Raw genomic sequence first — 25541 nt, forward strand, 5'->3', positions numbered from 1 at the left:
AACTTATACAGAAAAGAAGAAGACATAGAAGGCATTCCTGGAATATAGCTCTATTTTGTACAGTATGAAGTTGTAATTGCACTTAGAAAGATAATATGACCCAGAAACTGGCTGGTAGATAGAAATAGTGTTTAGTCACTAATTACAAATATCCACAGTGCTCTATTTATACCTAGCAGTATTTTCAGGTAAACATACTTGAAGTCAGTCTCACACATTAATTAAAAAAATGGACTGTGTGATGCAGATGCTGCTGATTTCAGTCAGTGCTAGACTGCCTTGGAAGCACCCTCATAAATTGAATTTACTGGAGACAAGACTCACTCTTCCAAGAAATGCACTCATAAAATGTCAGGAAATTAGAACATTGCCTTTAGGAACATGTAATAGATGAGAGCTGAAGAGGCATCAATATCAAACCTTTACACATATGGTGGCAGTTCAGAGGAGGACATTTTATTTTATGGTTTAGAAAAAATATTTATTGAAAAAAATGCCCATTTAGGGATTTCAAAATAGAAGTTCACCCTCTGAATTCTGAAAACTTGTAAAACTGTAGGTGTTTCTGTGAGGGACCCATTTAGGACATCATCCTAAGGCATCCTAAGACATCGTAAGATTCATGAAAGTACTCCTGCAGTTTCAGCAAATCTGCTTTTTTTGTATAATATTTCCACTTGAATACAACTTAGGAAATATTTCCACATAAATACAAATTAGGAAATGTAATTCAACTAAAAAAAAAAAAAAGGTTGAAGAGTAAACAAGTTAAATGCTCTTAAACAAACCAAAACTGAACTTACATCATAGTAAAGAAATCCAAATACACAGGAAATGGTTTTAGAACATAACAGAGCTGCAGTAAAAACTGCTGTTTAATCTCAGTGAATCTGGAGCCTGCTTATCAGCTTTGTGCTTGTAAGCAGGTTAATCCTGGAGCGTCGGATGAGTTTAAGCACTTGCCATGTAAGTCCACCCAAAGTGTATTGCTCATGCACTTCACTCAGGGAACAAAAGAGCACGTACTGAGCTCCTTAAAGGTCAACACTGAACAACGTGTATCCGTAGGAAGTAGTCATTGCTAGGCATAAGGCCATTCACTGTCACGAAGATGGCGCTTCCAACCGAGCATTTGAGGGTTTATGTTGGTTCCTTTTGAACACATGCTGTACAAAATGAGAAACGTGGGACCACATCTGTGCTTGTTTTGAAATGAGCTATCTTTAGGGCTCGTGCAATGATTTGTGTGACAGTCATTCTGTGGCTTTCACCAAAACCCAGGAAATGACAGTGTTTGTGAGCCCTAAAAGAAGGCATTCTTTTTTCAAACTTCACCGTCTGAAACAGCACAGAGTCAACCACATACTCTGCAGAAACAGTTCACAAAAATGAGTTTAAGTCCCTTTGTTTCTTTTATTTGGTTAAAGTTGAGTGACTTTGTTTACAAAAACAAATTAGACCCTTTGCCACTTCAATCTTCTCTGTCATACAAACTTTTGCTGTAGCTGTTTGAAACAGAGTGATTATTACTTACAAATGAGAGTGACTGCAAGCTCCAAAATGCTAGGCAATTAAACAAAATGTCTAAATTTAGGCTTCTAAATATATCTCACTGCTCCCTGCAGCATGCCTCCTCCTACGCTGTTTCATTGGCTCTCAGCATTTGACTGGATCCATTGCTTATCTGGCCCCCTTGGTGAGGCAATTCTGCTCTCTAATTTGGCAAAAAGTACTTAATTGGGTTAGGGGATTTTTGCTATCATAATCACAAAATGCAAATACGGAGCATGTGAGGAGAGGAGAGAAAAGGAAGTGGCAGAGGTGAATGGAAAATGTCCCTCTAAGCACCAGAAGCAGAGAGATGGCTTGGTCTTGTACAACTGCACTCTTATTTACACACTGTTAAGATTAGTCCTTCTTTTATGGAAAACTTAGTTTCTCTCCACTGCAAGTTTTTAAGATAGATTGTAATGTAAGCATCAGCACTTTGTCTTTTCATTTTATCATCTGCCTGCTTCTGTTACCTGCCAGCTGTCTGGTCCTTTTCACTGCCTCACCTACATTGTTGCATGTGGTTACAAGCTCTTTCTTCAGTGCTGTCCATGCTGCAAGGTACAAGTAGAGATGGGCATCTTCTGAGTATGGACAATTTTTTAAATGTTACCAATAGACCTGGGTAGGAGAAAAACAGGAAAAAAAATATACAAATAATCAGACAAAAGGATTCCAGTGTTCACTCAGCATTCTTTTGATTAATGCCCCAAGCTATTTTCATTTTACTGTTTCCCACTCTAATCTTCTCTATTATAAGTGGAATGTGCAATATTTCCTGTCTTTCCTGGCCAAATTTGGGGGTTTATTATTTGGAAAAAAAGTGACCTTTTGTAGTTACACTTATTTTTGAAGAAACAGATTGACATTAAGACAAGTAAAACACTCAGCTCAGAGAGCCTGTCCTTTGTTGCAGGTGGTCTTTCCTGTACTGAATTACCTTCATAAGGCTCTGGCTGTGTGTTGATGTGAGGGGATGAATCACTGGCTTCACTTTCTTGCAAAACAGACAGGAGTTGCAATCGCCGTCTCGCCAGGAATTAAAAAGCTGCAAGGATTTTTAAAGATAAAGCTATTTGTCCTTGTCTGTTTTGAAGGCCAGTAAAAAAGATTATATATAAAAAAAGCAAGGTAAGGGGATTTCTAGCAGTAAAAAATGTTTCTGACAAATAAATTTATTTTTTCTTGATTTAGGGCCCAAAAGTGGTGGCCCAGTTTCATGGTGTTTAGATACATCCTTTTTGGATGTTTTTGAAGACATCTGTTGCATGTTTTGTTGTTGTTTTAATATTACACAACTCTCACACTTCTAATTTGTGTGCTCAGTCTTTCTTCAAGCAGCAAAATTCCTTTATGTTACAAATTCCATCGTGTTACCATCAATCCTTTTCAGATGTACCTTCTTCCCTTGCAATACCTGCCTATCTCTCTTGTTAAAAGGAGTCTGGAAGCGGAGTCTCCTAATGCTCAGAAGTGGTTACACTGATAGCCTGTTAGCAGGCAGCTTGCTACCAGAGGCTGAAGCCAATGTCATCACTTTGTTTGTGTTACCATGCTGAGCACAGACTTTGCAATTAAAATTCCACCAGATGTTTCTGAGCAGAGCTACTTTGCATTAATTCCATGTTCTACAGTACAGCTCCATCCGTTCTGACCACACTGATGCATCTTTGCTTTCAGTGTTTCTTTTCTCCTAATTACTGAATTATTCTGTAAGGTTTGTGCAATGAAATAATTTTATACATTTATAAAAGAATTCAAAGAATTCCCTTTCATGTCACGTGAAGAACTTAAAACAGCACACTTCTAGCATGTATGTAGCATACTTCTGGGCAGCAGTAACAATTTTTGACTGAACTGCTCATAAGGAAAGCCTTTATTGCCAAGGCTTTTCAGGATCCTTCAGGATCAGCTAGTTAGATTTGCTCCAATTTTAGGCTGTGTTTAGAAGTGAAATTTTCCCAAATGTAAACCCAGAGACCTTTCTGTATAGATTCCCACACAATGTGGGCAAATCAGATGTCATGCCTATGCATTCTGGCCTGAATTAATACAATTTACATATAAGCAGAAGTGAACAGACTAGTAAGCACTCCTTTGAATATTTAGAAATTGGGGCCATTATACAAGTTCTAATTCATGAGTTTACGTAGCATAGGCATTCTTTGTGAAGTAATCAAAACAATGTTGTTTCACAAAGGTGAGGTCAGGTTTCTTGTCCAAGACTGCATGCCCCATGAGCAAGATTTTTAGAATATGCCTAGATTTTTAAAAACAAGCCTTAAAAATTGAGATGCAAACCATTTTAACGTTAAAAGAGTCTTGAAGATTAGGGGAATTGCATTTTGATGTAGCACAGGAGGATTTATTGCCAGTCCATTTGCCTTTGCAATCAATAGGATAGCCCTGTTAATGGGTTTAGTCTTTTGTCTGCCAGCACAGTTGTTCCAATTTCTGATTTGTTCCTTTCCAGTATTAGAAGGTATTCAGCCCTAAAGTTAAAATTATGGTTGGCTTTGCTAACAGAAATGATTTCTCAGCAGTCTATTTGTGTGTATTTTGCACTTTGCTCCTTTGTTCCACACTTGGCTCTTGATTATTTGATGCATAGTGTCCCACAGAGCAAATCCTAGTGGACTAATTAAGAACTGCCCAGAGTATCCCGAGTTATGCAAGATCCCCACAACTATGAAAAGCCTTTTCAGCCTCCCAATCACATACTGTGAATTGCTGTAAATCAAACTCTTGAAAAGAGTCAGAGCCGTGCTGCATGTCCTTATATTCTAGTTCCAGAAGAAAATGGTTACCTTTTACACTTTACTGCTCTTTTTTTTTTTTCCAGTATTATTTTCCATAGCTTAAATCCCACAAACTTTGAGCATCTTGAATACCAGTAATTTAAGGAGAGATAGATTGCTGATAATGCACATTGGTGGCACTGATGTCTTTATTTTCATGTGGATGTGTAAGAGGAAGTGAAGTGAGAGCGATCGCTTGGACTTGTATGGCAGAGCTGAGGCTGCACGATAAAGGAGACCAAACCTCTGCTTCTGGGTGTCACATTACTGCCTGTGGAGGTCAGGCAGATATTTTTACCTCAGTGTCACTATTGGGAAAAACTTGGAAGACATCAGCTTACATTGAAACTGTAGGAGGCAGCCAGGTTAATTGTTAAAATGGGTCATCAGTGTCATTGCATGCAACAGACCTCATGGCTGGAGCCCTGTACGTGTCCTCACCTCACACTTCAGGAGATCAATGGCTTGGTTTGCTCAGTGCCATGCTATAAGAACAACTCTATCTTTGTCCTTATTGCAGTTTATTACTGAAGTGTTTTGTTACTGGATAAATTGTTCTTCTGGGTTAGTGGATGCTGGAATAATGCACGTTACACTTACCCTTTATCTTTTTCATTAGAATAAAGATCAGAGACAGATTGCACTGAAACAGGCAGAAGCCAGCTGCTGTGCATGCTCTTGCAGCTGAATCCACTGTATCCTGTATAGTAAAATTACAGCTGTGAGAGACAGGTAATTTTTTTTCTTTAAAAAGCCTTCCTTTGGCCAACAAAAAAGGCCCACTGGCTATGCATGCATCTTCTCTTGCTACTGAGGACAACCATATGGAGCACCTGGCAAGAAATGACAGCTCTCACTTCCAGGTGGCCATTTAGGGCAGAGAGAACAAGAGTTGCTACTGGATTAAAAGAAAAAAAAACCATTAAGCCTTAGAGGAGCAAAAAGTGAATCTCTGTATTGACATACAAATAACGGAGTAGCCCCAACATCCTTATTAAACACACTCAAGCAAAGTATAGCAGCTGAGCTTTTCAAACTTCTGCCCCATTACTTTTTTTCATACAGAAAAACAAAACCACAGACTGTCAAATTTTGGGTTTGAAATACATGATAATTTAAATGAAATACATGGTAATTTAAACCAGCATTGGCATTTCCCTTCTCTTAAATATTTAATTCTGCTTAGTTAATTCTATACCTAAGTGAGAGGTTTCTGTAAAATAAATTTACCTATAGCCTTGAATTCCAGGATACAATTGATTTTAGATGGAAGAACAGGTCTTAGCTGGAGCTATGAGGACTGCATTTGAACCAGCTCCACAAAGTCAGGCCAGAAGGAAGAAGACAGAAGTATTTATTCTCTTTGTGGAAGCTTCCCTGAGCTGAAGTTCTTTGGCTGCAGATTGTCTCATTCAGGGTACAGTGCACCTTGTCTAAGACATGCAGTCCCTCGGAAAACAATCATATTTCATTGTGAGGTCTCACCTGTTCAACACAAATCATGTATTCTTTTATTTTTCCTATGATTTCATTTGCATTTTAACCTGGTATGTAGTCACTTTTTCTTGATTCTTCTATGATTTCATGCAAAAAAGAGAGAGGAAAATATTTTGATGTTGAGAATTCTCTCCCCATCCTACCCAATAGCCAATAAAGAGAAAGTTGAGGGTGTTCTCTATTCTGTCTTCCAGATAGCTGAGTTGCAAACAGACATGACTTCATAGGTAGATTGTGGTGAAGTAAATACTGCTTAAGTTACAGTGTAGTTATTTATATTTGTAGATTTGTGATTTGTAGTTTGCATTAACAGATCCCTAGATACCCATTGGGCACATGGAGGGAAGATGCTTAGCGGATCACTGCTGTTTAAGTTAATTTTGTCTGCTGAAGCTCTCCTGTTTGGGTAGAAAATGGTCCATGAATATGCTCTGCTCCGGGTGTGGGAGGGGAGGGAGACTGTCTTTTATGTCTCCTGAACACCTGCCTGAGAGCCACTGCTTTGTCATGAAGGGCAGACAACTGGTTGGTGCCAGATCCTGTTTCATCACTGCATGTTCACTACCTCTGTTCCAGACTGTTCCATCTTTCTTTCTTCGCCTCAGCTTTGCTAGACCAAACAAACACCATTTCATCAACTTGCCCTTACTTGTCAAGTTTCTTCACTGCTGATCAGCCTTTCTTTTCTGGGTTCTGCTCAGTCCATGCTTAGGGCTGAATACTGTTTTGCAGCTAAAATGTTGCCAGCATAGAATAGAAAACAATAGCTAGTTCAGTGCCTACCCTTACCCCCTTTTCCCCCCAGGTAACATTTTACTGAATTTTCCTACTGGACAAAGAAATACATATATATAAAGCCTTTTTTAGTCAATAAAGGAAAAGGAGATAATTTTGGTAGTCGTTCTGTTAGCACACACAAGCACTTTTCTCTGAGACCTAAAGAACGAACAAACTGTACAGACCTTTCGGGAGTGCTGCCAGATTCCTTCTGACGGGAAAACTCAGCTGTGTTTTCTGCTCATGTGGGTATTGTTGCTATGTGGAAAGTTCAAGACCAACAGCTGGAAGCGTGTCGAAATACTGTGGAAGGTTATCATATTTCAAAGAGTGAAGTTTTTATTCTAAATCACTAGCTGCCATTTAATTCAGCCTGCTTGGAAGAGTACGCAGTTCCTTCAACTGATCGTAGAATCATTAAGAAGGTTGGAAAAGAGCTCTAAGACCACTAAGTGCAATCCCCCATGTCCACATCCCTTTTCCTAATATCCAACCTGAATCTCCCATGGCACAACTTAAAGCCATTCCCTCTTGTCCTCTGCACCTCGTACTTCTGTGGAACAACAAAGGCCAACTGTACAGACCTGTGAAGATTGCAGTTTGGGGATAAAGATCTCTAAATATTACCTGGGATGTATCTTTGGAAGAAGAGAAATAAAGGTAGGAAACAGCAAAATACCCATTACAAATTATTTCTTATCAATGCAAGAACTAGAATATTATGTCTGAACTTTTATCCACCATTTTTCTCACACTGGGATTAAGAAAAATGCAGTTATCAGCAGCCCACTTTTTAAACACACATTGAATTTACAGTTAACATACTCTTGCAGCTATACTAGACCTCTGATATAACACAACTCATTAAATATGTTCTCTGCAGATCTCATCAGGCAGCTTAATTTATGGTGGACTTACCTTCAAAATCCATGAGTTTTGTTTAGCTTTGCTGACATACCAGCTGTCAGGTCAACCATGTCCTCACTAAAGGGTGTGCCAAGTGAGGCAAACAGGGGTTTATTTCTTTTGATGAGGAAAAAACCAGAAATTCCACTGAGTCCTTTTGAGCTCTAGAATAATATTTTACAAAGGAGGCAGAGAGGGTAGGAGAAAAAGAATGAGAAAAGTGTTTTCGTGCATGAAAAAAAAAATGCAGCAGTCTTAGAAAAAGGGGAAAGCACTTGCTAGGGGAAAGCATACCTGACAGGTGTATATCATCATTATCACATAATTGACAATGAAGAAATTTGAATTCTCTATGCCAGCCTTGATGATGGTTAGGTCTTTTCCTACCAAACCAGTCGCACAGGTATTTGTGTATGCACTTAGCTCACGTGGATAGCACAAGTGACTGAAGCTGCGGTACATGAAAGTGTTTGCAAGATTGTGTGGAACTGAAATGATATCATGTAAAGGTTTGGCTAGCACTTCAGCTGGTATAAATACAGAATCACAGAATCATTTGGAAGGGACTCTTAAAGGTCATCAAATCCAACTCCCCAGCTCTACATTTTAGACTAATCCATGTAAGAATTCTTTTGTGTACGCTACAAGTCCATTAATGCATTATTTTTAAAGTTTGGGAAATGAGCATTTTGTGAGCATGCACTTGTCTTCCTCTGTTGTCTGGGACTATGGTGATACATGTTGGTGACAACTACTGAGTGGTATTTATGGCTTTGTTTTGTTCTCTACTGGAAAGACTAATCTCTCAGAAGCTCCATTCCAGCACCTCAGATTAATTGTCTACAAATTAACTTCAAAAAATTCTAGTGCAGAAGTTCCTTCGTTACAGGAAGTATCCCAGCTGCGATAAGGGCGCTGTATAGATAGCAGAAAGGAGCAAGGGGCAAGGGATGGTCCTCTTTGTGTGAGTCAGCAAAAGATGGCCGTGAGCAGCTCCAAGAAGAAGAATACATACTGATAAAGTCAAGGAAAAAGAAATACAAATAGAAATACAAAAAAAAACCCTGCCTACTTCTAGTATTTTCCTTCAATAGATCTGTACAGCTCTTGCTCAGTGTTGCTTATTCTGCATTTTGTGAGAACTACAGGAAAGAGGGATAAGGAAATAGAAATCCTTTTAGATGAACGTGGTTGGCATACAAGTGTAAAATACCATAAGCTTTAAGCAGTTTGGTATTTCACATCAGTGACCAACGTATCTACATCGATGTCTTTATTGCATCGCCAACTTGTGGCCTCTTAAGAGTGTGTGTTTCTGGTATGACAAAATGAAAGCTTATTTCAGGTCACCGCCTCCCTGTTCTGCATCAAAACTTTTCACATCAAAAGCAGCTTCATTTCAATCAACTGAAGCATCTCTCTGAAATATCACACCACAGGAAGATTCCCAAGGGCTGCAACTGTCAACAAACCCAGAGTTTAAATGCTTGTATCGCACAAGGGGTTTATGAGGAAGCTCTTTGCGTTTGCCTGCATGGAGGCATAAGCCTGCACTAGTTTAAGTTTGTTAATAACAAGGTTTTGGCAGTGGCACAGTTAGTTGATGACATGTATGTATCCATACAAAACCTCAAACTCGTGCACTGATTTCAGTTGAGTAGGTGTCAAAAAAATCTGATTATGGGTTAGAGTTAATTATTAAATAACACACTTAAAGAATTAAATTCAGGCTCATTTGAACATGAAATAACAGATTTTCCTGTGTTCTGTAATTGGTTACTAACTGTCTTCTTGGATTATCTTGACAAAAATCTGGGTAAACACAATGGTAATGGATCAGCAACTCACATCCTATTACAGATACTTAAGTTGGAAAGCCAAATACAAGAACAAAATCTGTCTAAAAACAGATAACTTCTGCTCCCACTTGTTCCATGCCAGTTCCCTAATTAACAGTTAAGACTAGGATTAAGTCTGGCTTCAAATGAAATTCTCATCTAAGAAGCTGTTTCAAGGAAAATGAGAGCCAAAACTGTTTTTATGTCAAAAACAATACAGTAATAATAATAATGGCAGATTAACGTGGTCCACCAGCTGTACATCTGTCAGAGTTATAAAAATGTTCAGTAGCAGAATGGAAAAGAATCATTTCTAAAAGCTGATAATTAAGTTTCAATAATATTGAAAGATTCCGTCATGAATTTCTATAAGTAATTCCCAAATTAATGAATGATGATCTGTTTTACTCTGGTTATCTGATCCTTCCATACAAGCTCAACACCAAGTCAGTGGTTCTCCTCCTCATCAGCCATTCTGGTCTGTTTAAGGATCCCACTTAAAGTGCAAATAGAAAACAAAACACCAGAAAACAAAGCCACAAAACAACCACCAACAGCAGGGTCAGCCTTTAATTGGCAAAACCATTTTCAACACATCCTTATACTGATTTTGATTGTAACAGTTTTATCTCAAGGCAGTCTAAAAGCTTAATGAATGTATGTAAAAGCAATTTCTCATTGAAGTTTATGATTCTAGCAGTATTGTAGTATGTGAATTAACAAATTTCTTATTTCACTTGTGCCTAGAAAACACATCACTGCTAAATCTAATATTACAGCATGCCAAATGATTGAATTAGGTAAGCAGTCTGAAACTGCAGAGAACAAATGCAATGCAGGGAAGCAGAACAATATAGGTTTTGTGTCTGAAATCCTTGTAGATTGTTTAGTGAACTTTCTCATGTTATTTCAGTGCTTTGCAGCTTGAAGGAATCCCACTGTGAGTTGAAAACCCAGCATTTCTATAACCTCATTTTCATTATAACAAAGGTGATCTTACTACTTTCCTTTGCAGGTCAGCAGAACCATGACTTCAAAAAACAATCAGCTTGAGATCTCTTCTTTCTGGTTTAACTTCACACTGAGCTGCAGACATACACAGAGAACAACATGGATGTAAGGTATTAATGTTTTTCCATTTACCAAACACTTTAAGCCTACCTCTCCAAAGTGCTGCTATCACTGCCTTTTTTTTTAAGGCTGCATGACTGTTTGCAAGTAAAAATAGAATAATTTATATGCATAATGTAAAATTGCTAAGACTTGAGGTCCTGTGTGAGAAATACTTCTTAATTCACTTAGCTGGAAAGATTAATAACAGCTGCTTTTCCTTTGTGTGATCCCAAAAACTCATAATCTGTTTCCCTGTCTTCTAAAGTCAAGGAAATAAGGTGTCATCTGACTTGCATAGTATTTACCATGTTGCACATTGCACTCCTCCCTCTGAGGTCCAAAACTAGAATTTGTTGTACCAATCTTGCTGCAAGCAGTGGGTTGATGTGATCTTTTAATCCAGCTGGCTTTTTCCATGAGAGGAATAAAACCGTGGTCTGCAGGAGCGACTGACTTCAGTCTACAGGTTATGACAGAGGAAAGTGAATCATTGTCATTCCAAGTCCAGTTAACAAACCTCAACAAAAGTCACAGCAGCAGGATATCTCAGGAGGGAACCTATGCAACGGCTGCTTTGTCCCTTCCAAGTCAAATGATTCCATGATGACTCTATGATAGTAAACAAAAAAAGTGTTTCAAAAGTCTTTGGATTGTTTAAGTGGAAGAAATTTTCCAATCTGGCCCAATTCATTCATCTTACCAACTGGATCAAACCTTGTCCAAAACTTTTTGGCTCTACACAAATAGAAAATGTTGTCCTGTAGCTGGTAGCAGGGCAGCTAACAGGGGACTCAGGATTGTGGAACTATTTGAAACGTGCTGTGGAAACAGGAACTTCAATATATGATATATATATATCAAAGGCCAACAAAACAAACAAACAGAAAAACCACTAACACTACTGGTAAAAATGAACAAGAGCACTGGGTTCTGCCTCTTCACAAAACAAATTAGGCTTGTGGCTATTTGAATACTTAGCACTGCCATTAAGGATTTTACTGTTCAATGAGTACAGTACACCAAGAGAAAATTAAAAGCCAAAGACCACTGTTACTTTGGAGACTGCACCTCTGTCATTCTGATTTCTGAGTGTTGACAGCAGAGTTCTGAGATGTATTTTCTTGCATGGATGGGTCAACTGTTTAATGCTCAAATCATGCCATCACTCAGTAGTAAATTGAAAAGGATGGCCAGCCAGATGAAGGAGTTATCACATGACAGTTTGGAACCAACCAGCAAGAATAATAAGAAAACAAACAAACAAGCAAGAAACTGAGCTTTTCACCTAGAGATAGAGGCAGGCTTCACAAGTCAGAAGCAGTTTCCATGTCAGTAGGAAATCTGAGACCACATAAGGAAATAAGTGGTTCTCCCTACTAGTCACCATTTTCAACAGTGAGTAGCTACTTTTATAGCTTAGAACTACAATCTGGGATCTGGGAGAACACTGCCCTCTGGAACTGGAAATTGAATCTTACCTGTCGCTGGTTTTCAAGGTGCACAGTTTGTGATCTGTGCTGAAGTGCCAGGGGTGAGTCCTAATGCGAACTGTTTTCTTTGCCTGAAGACAGACCAGACAAGGGAAGAGTACAAAATCGCCTTCTACTGTAAGAGCCTGGGTGATCTAGCAAGAAAAACAAAGTATAAAAGGAGTAAGATGGGACCTGGAAATGGAACAGCAACAGAATATAATGTTTCATTCCAGTCCTCTTCAGTTGATAATAAAGTTAAAACTGATGGGAGAACTCCTTTTTAATTACTAGCTCTTCTTTGGGCACTTGTTAATAGGTCACTACTCCCAGGAAGATTTTAGCACATACTGCTGTGTGCTTTCGTGTTTTTCAGGAATTCTGTAGGAATTTGTTTCTTAAGTTACAGAAAATCCTATTCTAAATCTGGCAGCTGTTGGTCAGAACTAAATGCTTGGAAATGCAGATGTCATTATAGGTCAGTTAATTCCCTGTGGCTCGAGATTTATTTCCAAAGGTAGGAGGAATACAGAAAAAGTTTCTACAGTCAGCTCATGCTTTGGATGACACCAGCAGAGGGCAAAGATCTGAGAACAGACTCTTGTACTTGGAAAACACGTACATGCAGCACGAATAGTAATATTTATCCTTTTCTTGGAATAGCTGGAGCTGAATATGTTTCAAGGTAGAGACCTTTCTTTGTTGTGTTCCGTGGGATAGAATTTGCCAGATCCATCTCAAGAATATTTTCTCTTCCTGCATTATTCATACTGCTATCAAGTAGAATAGTTGACAAGTTTGGTGCTACAAGAGGGATTTTCTCTGTCATTATTTGGTTGAGTTTTTGTGAACAGGTGACCTGGAAAAAAAAATGAAAATAGAGAAGAATTACCCTGAAAACTTTCTTCCGAACTCTTTCCTAAGCAGCTTTGTCTTGGAATCTAAGGCTGTATCAGTGCAGATAAGGGGGTGAGCGTGCAGCTGTTGAGCCTTTAGATTCACTTAATTCAACTTCACCTAATTGCCTCTGTTGCTGTGGCAGCACAGACCTGTAGGCTACCTGTCCTAATTTTTACTGCTGTCCTACACTGTTTCTGCAGCCTGTGCTGCCAGCAGCCATCGTCTCAGTAAAAAATGAGTTGTTCAGTGTAAAGTTAGCTCTTATCTAGGTACACAATCTTCAGTTCTTTTGACATGGGTAGGCCTGCAACAAGTTCCAACATCACTTTGAAAATGAGAGTTGACAGGGTTGTTGAGTAATCACAAAACAGTTGTCCTTGCTGTTTAAGAAAATGAGTTGTAGATGCTTTTTTCCCAAACTGACATTTTAGGGAAAAAAGAAAAACACCCAAGAAAGTCTAGATTTTGCCATTGCATTAAGGCCTTCTCAAGGAGAGGTTCAAAGTGACTTCTAGGCAAAGGATGTTTTTGCAAGAGCAGCAGTCTGAAGTAAGAAGGTAAAACAGGGTTTTGTTAACTAAATATAGTTGACCTTGGTAGGGACACAAAAAAGAGTTTGGGACATTTTTCTCCAAAGTGTTTTATTATGCAATGCCAGCACTGGTAAGAGAGTCAAGAAGCTTAGGAAATAATCTTGTAAGGCTCTCAAAAACATGCAATGTACTCACCTCCGAGTTGTGTACACCTGTCTCAGTACGAATACTTCTGAACCTTTGCATGCATTAAGTGCTGTCTCCTGGGGAAAAAAAATATAGCACAGGAACACTGGTAAGAGTACAGAATGTTTGCTCAATTCGTGTTTGTCAGGAGCTAGAATACTGACACTGCCATTTTATGGTGACAGTATATGTAACACTCGAGTATGCTGATACGTAGTGGTAACGAACTGCATAGAAACCTTAGCATTTTAACACGTTAGTGGGTGTAGAATCTGACTCAAGCCTACCCTGTTCCTCTTTCTCCAGCTTCCAATTTAAAATCCAGTTTTTGATCATGCAGAAGGTGAGCAAAGCCCCATACTGAGATATGTACGCTGGGCTTGCTATAACATGTTGTCCTTCAAGCATCCAAGTGGCAGGAGCTTAGTGTTCCACACTATGTCTGCAGTAAGGATGTGTTGGTACTTGTACAAGGTGGGGAAAACTAAGGTACATCTGCAGGGGATTTGCTCTTTACACTTCAACACTTAGGAAGGAATCAGTTCTCAAGTATCTCCAGTACCTTTGCCACAGTCATTCTGGACATAATATCCATCCAAACACTGTCTGGGTTTTGGAATGAATGCTTTCTAACCAGTACGTACAAGAACGCCTGCCTGGATTCTAGACCTAGCTTGTTTCTGCTTGAGGCTGATAGTTGCTCTCACTTGCATTGCCCAGTCTGATACAGCTGGCGACTGGAAGGACGCTGATTTCTACAACCTTGGGTAGCAGTTGAGATGGTTTCTAGAGAAAACCAGTCAGAAAACTTCACAGTGTCTATTTTCTTCAACTCTTAAATGAACTGGAAGCACCAAAGAGTACTCTCCAGCTCTTTAGCATATCCAGAAAGGCAATAAAGACAAAAGCTGTCCTGCTTTCGTACCACAAAGATCAAAGAATCAAGTGATGTCCTTGTATGGGAGTAAACTTAAGATTGCACAAACCTTTGTGAACATCAGACTGTAGCTTGCAGTAGAGTTTGCTTCCTTATTTATACCAGTAAAAGTTCCATTTAGAAGGTCTACACATCCTGCAGGAGGAATAAAGCATTTTAAATACCACATTGCAAATCAAGTTGTATGTATGTTTGGCATCAATATATTGCAATGACACTAAGTATGTTATTGGGTATTAATTGTGCTATTGTGAACAGCTGGCTGAACTAGATTAAATCAGTTTAAGTAGCTTCTACCTCAGACATCCTTTGATTTTCTTTTTAAATAAATTCTGAGACTTCAGAACTCTTATATGATATTCAGCATAAGTTATTTCATGTACATTAAAACAAAGACTGCTTTTAAAGGCAAAACTAGAAGCGTTAACACTCTTGCTAGTAGGTGTGCTAGCTTTTAACAATGACCATGACTACTTACAGGCCATTTCAAGATAAATAACTCGCTCCAAACAATAAGTCACAAACGAATAGCTACATAAGCACCGGAAAGTGCATGCACGGATACCTCTGGTATGTGTGCCATTACTGTGGGTGTAACCTAAGCTCGCAGTTTTACGCAAAGCCTTGTAATAGTGTCAGTCCTGTTGTGGATAGGAGAAGTTACGTTGGGCAGCCACAAGATGGCAGCTGGACGTGAAAGCTGTGCGAATACCGGCACAGTTTGCTCCGTGTAACGCTTTGAGAAGGTCCTTCTCAGCCTGCAAAATGTAGGAGCCCTGTCAGCTGGCGTGCAGAACTCAGCCCACAGCAGAGGAGCCTTTCTCAGTGTCTGCCTCTATAGAATGGGGATTGTTCTTAGATTGCAATAATTATTACATAATGCTTTACAAACTTTGTTCTAACCGTAATAAAAGGCACAGGCACATTTGAATAGACTGTGCTGTTTATGTTAGTAAACAGTAAGGGAAATGACTGGTGCAGTAAAATCAGACAAGCAATAGACAAATACCCTTACAAAGTTCCTGTCTGCTTAGGTTCTCCCAGGACAGTACTCCAAAACTGGAAAACAACAAACAAATGTTGGTTAGTTGGAGATCCATATTTATGTTCTCATCATTTCCAAGAGTGAGTTCATTGGTTTGAGAAAGGATTTTTCTATGTCAAAGTCTGTCCAAACGTCTTCTCTGAGGAGATTCTTTTTCCTGCATTATTGAGCTTCAATTTTCAATTAAAATTTAAAAAAAAATCAAACTTGTTTAAATCAGTAAGAATTACATTTCAGGTTATAAGCTACATTTGCTCCTGGGAGCCTTCTTTTCTCCTTTCTCCATCATTTTTGTTTGCAAGTAACTTAAATAGCAGCTGAATGAGCAGGACATTACGTTAGGCACTGACAGGCAGATCAGTCAGTTAAAAAACTTCCAAACATTTGATTCTGATTCACTGCATGTCTGTGACCTTCAGCAAGTTTTGCTGACACTCCAATATGTTTTTCCTTTTCTAACACCCTAGAAAGCATCCCAATGATACCATACATCTATACGTATAACCCACAGGTCAGATGGTCTAAAATACAGTTATTTGATTGAAAACCTGCAACCTGCAAAAGTAAAGGCAGAAGCAGAGAGTGTGCTAGAAGAGAGAAAGCAGGCTATGGGCAAGTTGGGAACAAAGAAACCTGTAGGGGAAGAAGCAATGGTAGGATGAACTTGACCCACATCCTGCTGTACTGCTGAACCGTGCAGCCTAGAAGAACCCCCTCTTCTGCTGTATTTGCACATAAAATCTGACACTGCTTTTACTTAAATACCCTCTACTAAAACATTAATGCAACACGGATATTCGTGCAATCATCAACCCATCTCCACCATGCCCACTAGGATCCACATCCTTACAGACAATCCGGGGTTGTCTCATTCACTTAGGCAACTAAAAGCATATGGCAGTTCCAAAAGAGACAGGTAATCTTCCATCGGTGTACAGATCCTGAAGTTAAAAGTATGAGTGGCTCAGTAAATGGTGCCAGCAGATTCCATGTTGACCTCCTGAAAAGAATGCAGTTGAGATGAAGTCTCATTTTCATCTGATCATGGACATTTCTTCCTGAAACAAAGTCTAACAACAGTTCTTAGGAACACTTAGAAACCACGTGAACTGTAGTAATTAGTTTCCTAAACTTTTATAAAAGTGCTTTGGCAGCTGCTGCTTTAAACTGTTTGTTTTTTTTTAGCTAAAATTATATAAATATTCATATCTGACCTTTGGGAACAGTAATCTATTATTCACCCAATACGAGGAATTTCCCATTTATCTCACTGCTGTAATTGACTTTATGCAGAATACTATCCAACCATGGCAGGTAGATCTGGCATTTTCATTGTAGTGTCTTTGAGCATAAGTACTTCAGCAACATCATAGAGTGTAGCAAAGATTAGAAATCCCACTCACCTGTAAGCGCCTCCTTACATGAACACGTCTTTCAGGAGGGAGGAACACTGCATCCTGGCACTTCCTCATTGCAGTTCTGCAGGTCTGATCTCAGCTGCTGTTGCCTCTAGTTGGTTAGACCGTAATCTGGACAATAAACAAAAATTACAGTGCTGAAGTTGAATAGCAGGCTGTGACTACTGCCTGTAATTTATGTGGGGATCTCTTTCGTTGTAGCCTGTCCTTAGTTTTGCCATGAAAGATAACTTCTCTTATATGCCTCGTGGGGGAGTGAGCAGAGAGACATGTAGCTCATCACTTGCTATCCCTGTGAGTCCATGATGCTGGAAAATCCCAAGAGAAGGCAGGAAGAAAGCATTCAGGCTTACAGCATCTGACATCTGCTATTTCCTGAAGCAGCAACTTCCAGTCCCTGTAAAAAGCAGCAAAGGTGAGAGGCAGTTTAGAAAAGGGAATTTCATCCATCAGTGGGAACGCAGGCAGTGGAAATGGGAGAGAACCACGAGGTTGGATGCAGGCTGATACAATTCCACTGATAAAACCAGTAGTGTGTCATATCCCCAGAAGCGTGGATCCTTCTGCTTTTCATGAGATCCACACATAAAAGGAAATTAAGATCTTCCTCGCATATCTGATGGGACATTGTCAAAACGTGACATAAAGCAGCCAGGCTGAATTCAGGCGATGTAAGCAGCACTACTGCAGTGAATGTCGTGCTGAAGGTCGGCTGCAGTTGGATTGCATATCTGAATTCAAGTAGGCTGTATTTACAGAGAAAGCAAAGCCTTATTTTGGTCACGAGAATGACATTTTGCTGTCTAACTTCAGACAGCGACTTCCTTGTGTACAGGAAGCACTGAATTGTAGATTCCCTTGGGCATTTCTACAGGAAATAAACCCAGCTGCAGCTCAACTTTTTGTTGTTTTGTATTTGTTTTTAAAAATCTGATTATTTTTGTGGTACTGCTGAGTTGGAAATCCGTTGGAATTCTATCCAAATTCATTTGATTTCGACAGACCTGGAGCTTATTGTTCTAAGTTGAGATTTCACTTTCTGTTTCTCATACACGTGTCATGATCCACAAGCCTGGGAGCTAATTACTGGAAGCAATCACAAAACCAGTATTTCTCAGATGATTTTCTCCAACGGTTTTTGTGTTCCTTTCAATACGACACCAAAAGTGCCAGACAACTTTTCCATCTTCTCCAGGTTGGGATGGGCAGGAGACAGATTATAGAAACCCATTTATTTCAGGTTTCCATTTTAAAAAATTAATTTATAGTGAAGATGTTTTTCTTAGGATGGGGGAAGCTCTTCTAGGTTAAGCTAACATTCAAATGCTCAAGTAAAAGAAATTGAAAGCAAATATCAACTTACATTTGAGAACGCAGGCATAAAAGGACAGGTGACACAGCGAAGCTGCTGCAGATGGCCAGCACAGCTCTGCTCTGATCTGCTGCTGGAACCATGAGTCATCTGCATTGTTTGTCACTCCTTCCATTGGCTGCCAGCAGACATTTCCTGGTAGGATGCTGTAACTCCTTAGTGCCTGCAGGCTGTTTTCATGGGCTGATTTATTACCTGCCTGTAACGAATGAGATGGATGCTTTTTTCCTCACAGTGAGAGCTCTGAGGGAGGGATGTGATGATGGGGACACCGCAGCCTCCAGAAGCAGCGCCTCCTGGGGGAGAGTTCGGACCCGCTGTCGGGAGAGGAGACTCAGAGAGCTTCGCGGCTTGTGGGACAAACTGGGTTTAAAATAGGTTGGCTATTCGAGAAGCCAAAACGACAGGGGGTTTATGCTGTTGATCACAGTTCAGAGCAGCAGTTCCAGTCCATGTCACGTGCAGTCTTTGTACACTAGCGGGCTTTCTGTGTACACAGCATCCTTCTCTCCTCTTGTCTTTTTCTACCCACGTATCTTTCCATTCATTAAGTTTGCCCCATGTGACTCCTGGATTGCAGCTTACTGCCCTTAGCCATTCCTTATCCCGTTTGGATCTTGCCATTCATATTCCATGAAACTCTTGCAGTGCATCCCATTGATGAGGGGAACCAGACATTATTCTTACCCTAGGATCCTACCGACTATGGCAAGTTCTGATGCTATGGGGACAGGCAGGTACTTTAGGAATCCCCACAGAAGGAAATCAGACCACAGGGCTGTAGTTACACTTAGAGTTTTAGAATTACGTGAACAAGCAAGCAGCATAGCTTACTGTTACCTACAAGGGAGACCTCACTGCAGCCTTCCAGTACTCAAAGGTAGCTTACAAGCAGGAGGGAGACCAACCTTTTACATGGTCTAATACTGATAGCACAAGGGAGAATGGCTCTAGACTAACAGAGGGGAAATTTAGGTCAGCTGGTAAAATGAAGTTCTTCACTCAGCGGGCTGTAGGGCCCCGGCACACTTGCCCAGAGGGGCTGTGGGTTCTCCACATCTAGAGGTGCTCCAGGCCAGGTTAGTGGGGCCAATTCCTCTTCTAGATTTCCAATGTCCCTACCCCTGGTGATCCAGCACTCAACAGAAGGGCTGAACCACACTGCTGGCAGCTGGCTTGCTTGTGCCTTACTGACTATCCCCACAGCTGGTGCATGAAAGAGGGAGAGAGAATCAGGATTGATGTGTCAGCAGCTTGCTTCCATGTGGTGGCTCTGTGTGCTGTATGATCACTTTGTACTCTCCCACCACCTCCTGGAGCTGCTCATCCTGTGCCGTGCTGGAGCCCCTTGGACCCTGGGTCAAACTGTGATTGTTAGAAGCCCCTAGAGCTCGTTAGATGCCTCTAGATCTCTCACACTCTATTGGCTTCCCTTAGTTTTGTCCTTTCCCCGCTCTCAGTACAATCCAGTTCTGCCCAGTCCTTCATTATATAACCTAGTGGAGGAACCAAAACCAGTGGGGGCTGGGGGTTGGGGAAGTGATAGCAGCATCTTGTGACAGAGGGAGGGGGACATGCAGAACAGAGGAAAAGAGGAGACATGATGACAGAGAGACATGGGGATTATTGAGGGCTAGAAGGACATGGGATCTGCAGGGGCATGGGGGCATAGAAGACTGTGGGGATGTGTGATAGTAGATGTGGGGAACGTGGGAACCCGAGGGACACAGGGAACGTAGGAGATCATGGAGACATGAGGGACATGAGAGATATGAGAATATGGGGGGCATGGAGTCACAACACAGAGCATCAGGGAGGTGGCATGGGCACTGGGGACAGGTGCCACTGCTGCTCCTCTGGAATGTGACAGCAATTCCCACCACCTACGTCAGTGGTGACATGAAGTGATACCACAACTTCCCTTTTTCACCCCAGAAAGGAGACAGCGGCTGAGGATGATGGAGACAGCAGAGGAGAAGGCGCGGTAAGAGGGGAAAAGGGGGGATCCTGTATGGCTCTGTCCCTGTCTTTGCCCCCAATCCTGCACTGGTCCTATCCCCTGCTCCCTTCCTGTCGGCAAATCCCTGCATCCCTTTCCCCAGCACTCCTCATCTTACACAGAGTTCTTGTCCCCAAATCCTCAACTCCATATGCCAAGCCAGTTCTGCACTGGGTTTTGCAGGGAGGAGAGCAGCAGTAGTGCTCTGGGTTATACTGGTCATGGTGGGCAGTACTTGGTTATACTGGTTGGGGTCAGTGAGTCATCCTTGCCAGCACTTTGCTGTTCTGGTCCCTGTGCCCCAGCCCCTGACCCTCCCTGTGTCCCCCAGGCCCAGCACCAGGATTTGTCCCCCCCACTGCTGCCCACCCCAGCTGCTGCTGCTGCTGCTGGTGACAGTGACACTGATGCCAAAGGTGCACCCATATGGCTTTCGCAACTGCATTGAGGATGTCAGGGCATCTTTGCGCTTCCGCTGCATCCAGCGCTTCCTGGAGTCGCCGGCCCTGGCAGTGTCTGACCTGCCACCACACGCCGTCTCACTCAATCTGTCATACAACTTAATGCGCTGCCTGCAGCCCTCTGCCTTTGCCCGCCTGCCACGGCTGCTCACCCTGGACCTGGCCTACAACCATCTGGAGACCCTTTCCCCTGGTGCCTTCAATGGATTGGGTGTGCTGGTGATGCTGAACCTGTCTCACAATCGTCTGACCACACTCGCCGAAGGGGTGTTCAACAGTTTGGGCAACCTGTCCTCGCTGTGGGTACAGCATAACCCCCTGAGCACGGTGTCACCTGGTGCTCTGCTCCCCCTGCTCAACCTGCGCCGTCTGTCTCTGCGGGGCGGGCAGCTGAACGGCTTGGGGGCGGTGGCAGTGGCGGTGCAGGGCTTGGCACAGCTGGAGCATTTGGATCTATGTGAAAACAACCTGACAACGCTGGGGCCAGGCCCACCACTACCCGCCTCGCTGCACACCCTGCAGCTGTGCAACAACTCGCTGGGGGATTTAGCAGGGGGGAGCCCAGAGATGCTATGGCACGTGAAGATACTCGACCTCTCCTACAACAGTATCTCACAGGCGGAGGCCTTCGCCCAGCTCCAGCTGCGCAACATCAGCCTGCTCCAGCTGATGGGCAACCCCTTGGATGTCTTCCGCCTGTTGGACATCTCTGACATCCAGCCTCGCAGCCTGGATTTCTCTGGGCTGGTGTTGGGGACTCATGGGCTGAAAAAGGTGTGCCTGAGGCTGCAGGGTCCCCGGGCCTTGCAGCGGCTGCGGCTACAACGCAACGGGCTGAAGGTGCTGCAGTGTAATGCGCTGGCGTCGTGTCCTGTGCTGCAAGAGCTGGACCTGTCCTGGAACCGGCTGCAGCAGGTGGGCTGTGCTGGCCAGCTGCTGGGCAAGAAGCAGCAGGAGGAGCTGGAAGTGCTGACAGTGGAGCACAACCTGCTGAAGAAACTGCCGTCTTGCCAGGGGGCCCAGGTGCTGCCACGGCTGTACAACATTTCCTTCCGCTTTAACCGCATCCTGACTGTTGGGTTCCATGCCTTCGCCTACGCCCCGGCCCTGCAGGTGTTGCAGCTCAATATTAACAGTCTGGTGTTTCTGGACAGGCAGGCACTGCGGGGGCTGCACAACCTGACAGAGCTGCGTCTGGACAACAATCTGCTGACTGATCTCTACAACAACTCCTTCATTGACCTCCACAGCCTGCGCACCCTCAACCTGCGCAACAACCGTGTCTCCGTCCTCTTCCCCGGTGTCTTCCAGGGGCTGTCTGAGCTGCAGACGCTGGATTTAGGGGGCAACAACTTGCGCCACCTGGCCTCACAGTCACTGCAGGGACTGTCCAAACTGCGTAGGCTGTACCTGGACCGCAACAGACTGTTGGAGGTGAGCAGCAGAGTGTTTGCCCCGGTGCAGGCTACCCTAGGGGTGCTGGACCTGCGGGCCAACAACCTGCAGTACATCTCACAGTGGCTGCACCAGCCACCACCCTTCCGCTACCTGAGCAGCCTGTACGACCTTAAGCTGCAGGCGCAGCAGCCCTATGGGCTGAAGATGCTGCCTCACCACTTCTTCCAGGGCTTGGTGGAGCTGCAGTGGCTGTCGCTGTCGCAGAACATGCTGCGGGCCATCCCACCAGATGTCTTCGAGGACCTGGGCAAGCTGCGCTCCCTGACATTGGCTGACAGCAGCAATGGGATACATGACCTGCCTGAGGGCATCTTCAGAAACCTGAGTAACCTGCAGTTCCTGGACCTGGAGAATGTAGGTCTGCACTCACTCACTCTGGAGGTTTTCGGCAACCTCAGCCAGCTGCAGGTGCTGCGCTTGGCCAGGAACGAGCTGAAGACCTTCAATGCCAGTGTTGCCAGCCGGCTGTCCTCCTTGCGCTATGTGGACCTGCGCAAGTGTCCGCTGAGCTGCACCTGTGACAACACGTGGCTGCAGGGCTGGCTGAACAACAGCCGTGTGCAGGTTGTCTACCCCTACAACTACACCTGCGGCTCACAGCGCAATGCCTACGTCCACAGCTTTGACACACGTGTCTGCTTCCTGGACCTGGGGCTCTATCTCTTCGCTGGGACTGCACCGGCAGTGCTGCTGCTGCTGGTGGTGCCGTTGGTGTACCACCGCACCTACTGGAGGCTGAGGTACCACTGGTACCTCCTGCGGTGCTGGGTCAACCAGCGGTGGCGGCGGGAGGAGAAGCGCTACCTGTATGACAGCTTTGTGTCCTACAATTCGGCTGATGAAAGTTGGGTGTTGCAGAAGCTGGTGCCTGAGCTGGAGCGTGGCGCCTTCCGACTCTGCTTGCACCACCGTGACTTCCAGCCGGGCCGCAGCATCATTGACAACATCGTGGATGCTGTCTACAACAGCCGGAAGACGGTGTGTGTGATGAGCCGCAGCTACCTGCGCAGCGAGTGGTGCTCTCTGGAGGTGCAGTTGGCCAGCTACCGGCTGTTGGATGAGCGGCGTGACATCCTGGTGCTGGTGCTGCTGGAGGACGTGGGCGATGCTGAGCTGTCTGCCTACCACCGCATGCGACGGGTGCTGCTGCGGCGCACCTACCTGCGCTGGCCTCTCGACCCCACAGCCCAGCCGCTCTTTTGGGCACGGCTGAAGAGGGCACTGAGGTGGGGAGAGGGAGGAGAAGAGGAGGAAGGAGAAAGTTTGGGTGGAGGGGCGGGAAGGCCCAGGGAGGGAGACAAGCAGGTGTAGTGGAGGTGTCAGCTGGCTGTAGGATGGAGGAAGATCAGCTGTAGGGTGGAGGACAACAGCTGGCCAAAATGTGAAAGAGAACCATCCATAGAGTAGAGGACAACAGCTGGCCAAAGGGTGGAGGAGAACCGGTGATAGGCTGGGCAGCAACTATCCGTATAGACAACCAGCTGTAGGAGGGGGTGCAACAGCTGCCCGTACAGAAGACTACAGCTGACCGTAGGGTTGAGGAGAACCAGCCATCAGATGGGGGACAACTGATCATAGGGTGGAAGACAACTAGCTGTAGATGGGAGAAAAGCTGTCTGTAAGATGGAGGACATCCAACCGCAGGGCTACAGAGAGGAAAGCAACTGGCTGTGCAGAGGAGGAGAAGCAACCACAGAGAGAACCACAACAGGGCTTTTCTCATCCCAGAATGCCAGGTTTCCATCCCAAAGGACACCAGAATGGCCTTTCTCGCTCCACATACTCAGATCTGCCAACTCAGATGACTGTTGAAATTCTTATGTACTGTAGAATTAGATTCTGAGATTCCCCTCCAAACAGGCCCAAGAACAACCTTCCTCGCTCTAGACTGTTCCCCTCAAACTGGCTTTTCTTGCCTCGAAATGCTTGTACCCATCCCAAAGGACCCCCAAAGTGCTCTTCTCCCCCAGAGCAGAGTTTCTGGGATCCCACAAGGCATTGCCCCCCTGGGGTGCAGCAGGCTCTGTTGTGCACAGACAGGGGTCCCCAATAAAGCGAGGCTACTCCGCTTCACTTGTCCCTTGCTCTGGTCATATGTGGGGTGAGGTGGATTGGGATGGCATTTTATGGGGCCAGACGATGGCACAGTCAGATGAGGGGAGCGCTGTGCCTGAGTTCTTTTTGGACATTGTTTGGGATTCTGGCTGCAAAATGGGGGGAAAACAGAGATTCTGAGCAAAGAGTGGGCTGAGGTGGGAGAGCCCAGGTGGTCTCAAACTCCCGCAAACCCTCTCAGTATCACCAGAACCCCCTGGAGCTCCCCTTTCCCCCTTGGAAAGCCCTACTGTGCTCAGCCTCTCCTGCCTTCAAGGTTCCTCCAGGCCCTGCATTCTCCTCCCAGAGTCCTGTTTTCCCTTCAAACACCTTTAATATCCCCAGAGACACCTGGAGTTCCCCCAGAACCACTCCAGAGTGCCCCATTTACTACCCTCAGAGCCCTCTATTGACAGGGATGCGCTTTGTGGGAGGAAAGGCATCCTCAAAATCCTTGCTGATGTGTTCTACCTAAGCTTGAATCCAAAAGCAAAAGTGCTGTAGTAGTTTCAGGGTGGGTCTGTTTATTGTTTGTTTTTGCCTCTTGTAAAATTGATGAGCAGCTTGGGAGAGGAAAGTTTAAATTCTGGTACTGGGAGAAACAAAGGGAAAACGAATGGGAGGAAGAAAGAAGACGAAGCCAGATTCTTTGCAGCTGTGCCAAGGCAAGGGACAAGAGAGGACACATTGAAATACAGGAACTTCCATTCACATGGTCACACATTGGGACAGGTTGCCCAAAGAGGTTAGAAAAGCGCCATGTCTCTGGATATCCAAGTATGGGATGTGGTCCTGAGCCACCTCCTCCAGCTGGCCCTGGTTTGGAAGGGGAGAGTGGCCAGGTGATGATGGCCTGAAGTGGTTCACAGCTATGCTATAAATACATAAACAGGAGCTGCATGCAGAACCACTTGCTTTACATCTTTCCTTGCATGGCAATGGTTTCTGAGGGCTTTCCAGGAAACCCCAGCACAGCAGCAGGACCTCAGCACGACCAGATGCACTTGTGGGACTCCCTGAAGCAGTGGGACACTGAGAGGAACATTCCCAGGGTACCCATGGCCTCGTGCTGGAAGAAGGAGCAGGAGGGAGGGCAGAGGCAGAGCCAGAAGCAGGGGCACGAGCAGACGCCTCCACCTCAGCCAGCTGAGAAGGGCTCCCAGGCTGCCTGCCCAGACCTCAGATCCAG

At 43.8% G+C, this 25541-nt stretch overlaps 1 protein-coding gene and 1 long non-coding RNA gene across 4 annotated transcripts; one reads left to right on the forward strand and one right to left on the reverse strand.

Moving 5' to 3' along the window:
- Window positions 1-228: 228 nt before the first annotated feature.
- On the reverse strand, window positions 229-18615 carry LOC125699187 (uncharacterized). Of its 2 annotated transcripts, XR_007379471.1 has the most exons (12): window positions 18332-18615; window positions 16954-17365; window positions 16401-16550; window positions 15515-15564; window positions 14555-14640; window positions 13578-13645; window positions 12572-12808; window positions 11959-12104; window positions 10786-11089; window positions 4950-10453; window positions 2062-2172; window positions 229-1367 (listed from the first exon to the last, which is right to left on the reverse strand). It is a non-coding gene; the product is annotated as an uncharacterized LOC125699187 (long non-coding RNA). The 2 variants fall into 2 exon arrangements; XR_007379470.1 differs by having other exon boundaries at window positions 229-2172.
- On the forward strand, window positions 10382-25440 carry LOC125699164 (toll-like receptor 13). Of its 2 annotated transcripts, none has more exons than XM_048958411.1 (3): window positions 10382-10488; window positions 20276-20324; window positions 20918-25440. In XM_048958411.1, exons 1-3 carry the CDS (start codon window positions 10478-10480, stop codon window positions 23567-23569), a joined length of 2712 nt encoding a protein of 903 aa, XP_048814368.1. In that variant the 5' UTR covers window positions 10382-10477; the 3' UTR covers window positions 23570-25440. The 2 variants fall into 2 exon arrangements, with proteins under 2 accessions (XP_048814368.1, XP_048814367.1); XM_048958410.1 differs by having other exon boundaries at window positions 10393-10488; window positions 20671-25440.
- The last annotated feature ends 101 nt before the right edge of the window (window positions 25441-25541 follow it).

The sequence above is a fragment of the Lagopus muta genome, chromosome 12, assembly GCF_023343835.1.
Source record: "Lagopus muta isolate bLagMut1 chromosome 12, bLagMut1 primary, whole genome shotgun sequence".
NCBI classification, from domain to species: domain Eukaryota; kingdom Metazoa; phylum Chordata; class Aves; order Galliformes; family Phasianidae; genus Lagopus; species Lagopus muta.

Excerpts from the sequence above, each read along its gene's own strand:
- LOC125699164 (XM_048958410.1), top strand. The coding sequence starts at position 20,296 with ATGATGGAGACAGCAGAGGAGAAGGCGCG. Across the intron at positions 20,325-20,670 it reads ACAGCAGAGGAGAAGGCGCG|GCCCAGCACCAGGATTTGTC; the intron begins GTAAGAGGGGAA and ends TGTGTCCCCCAG.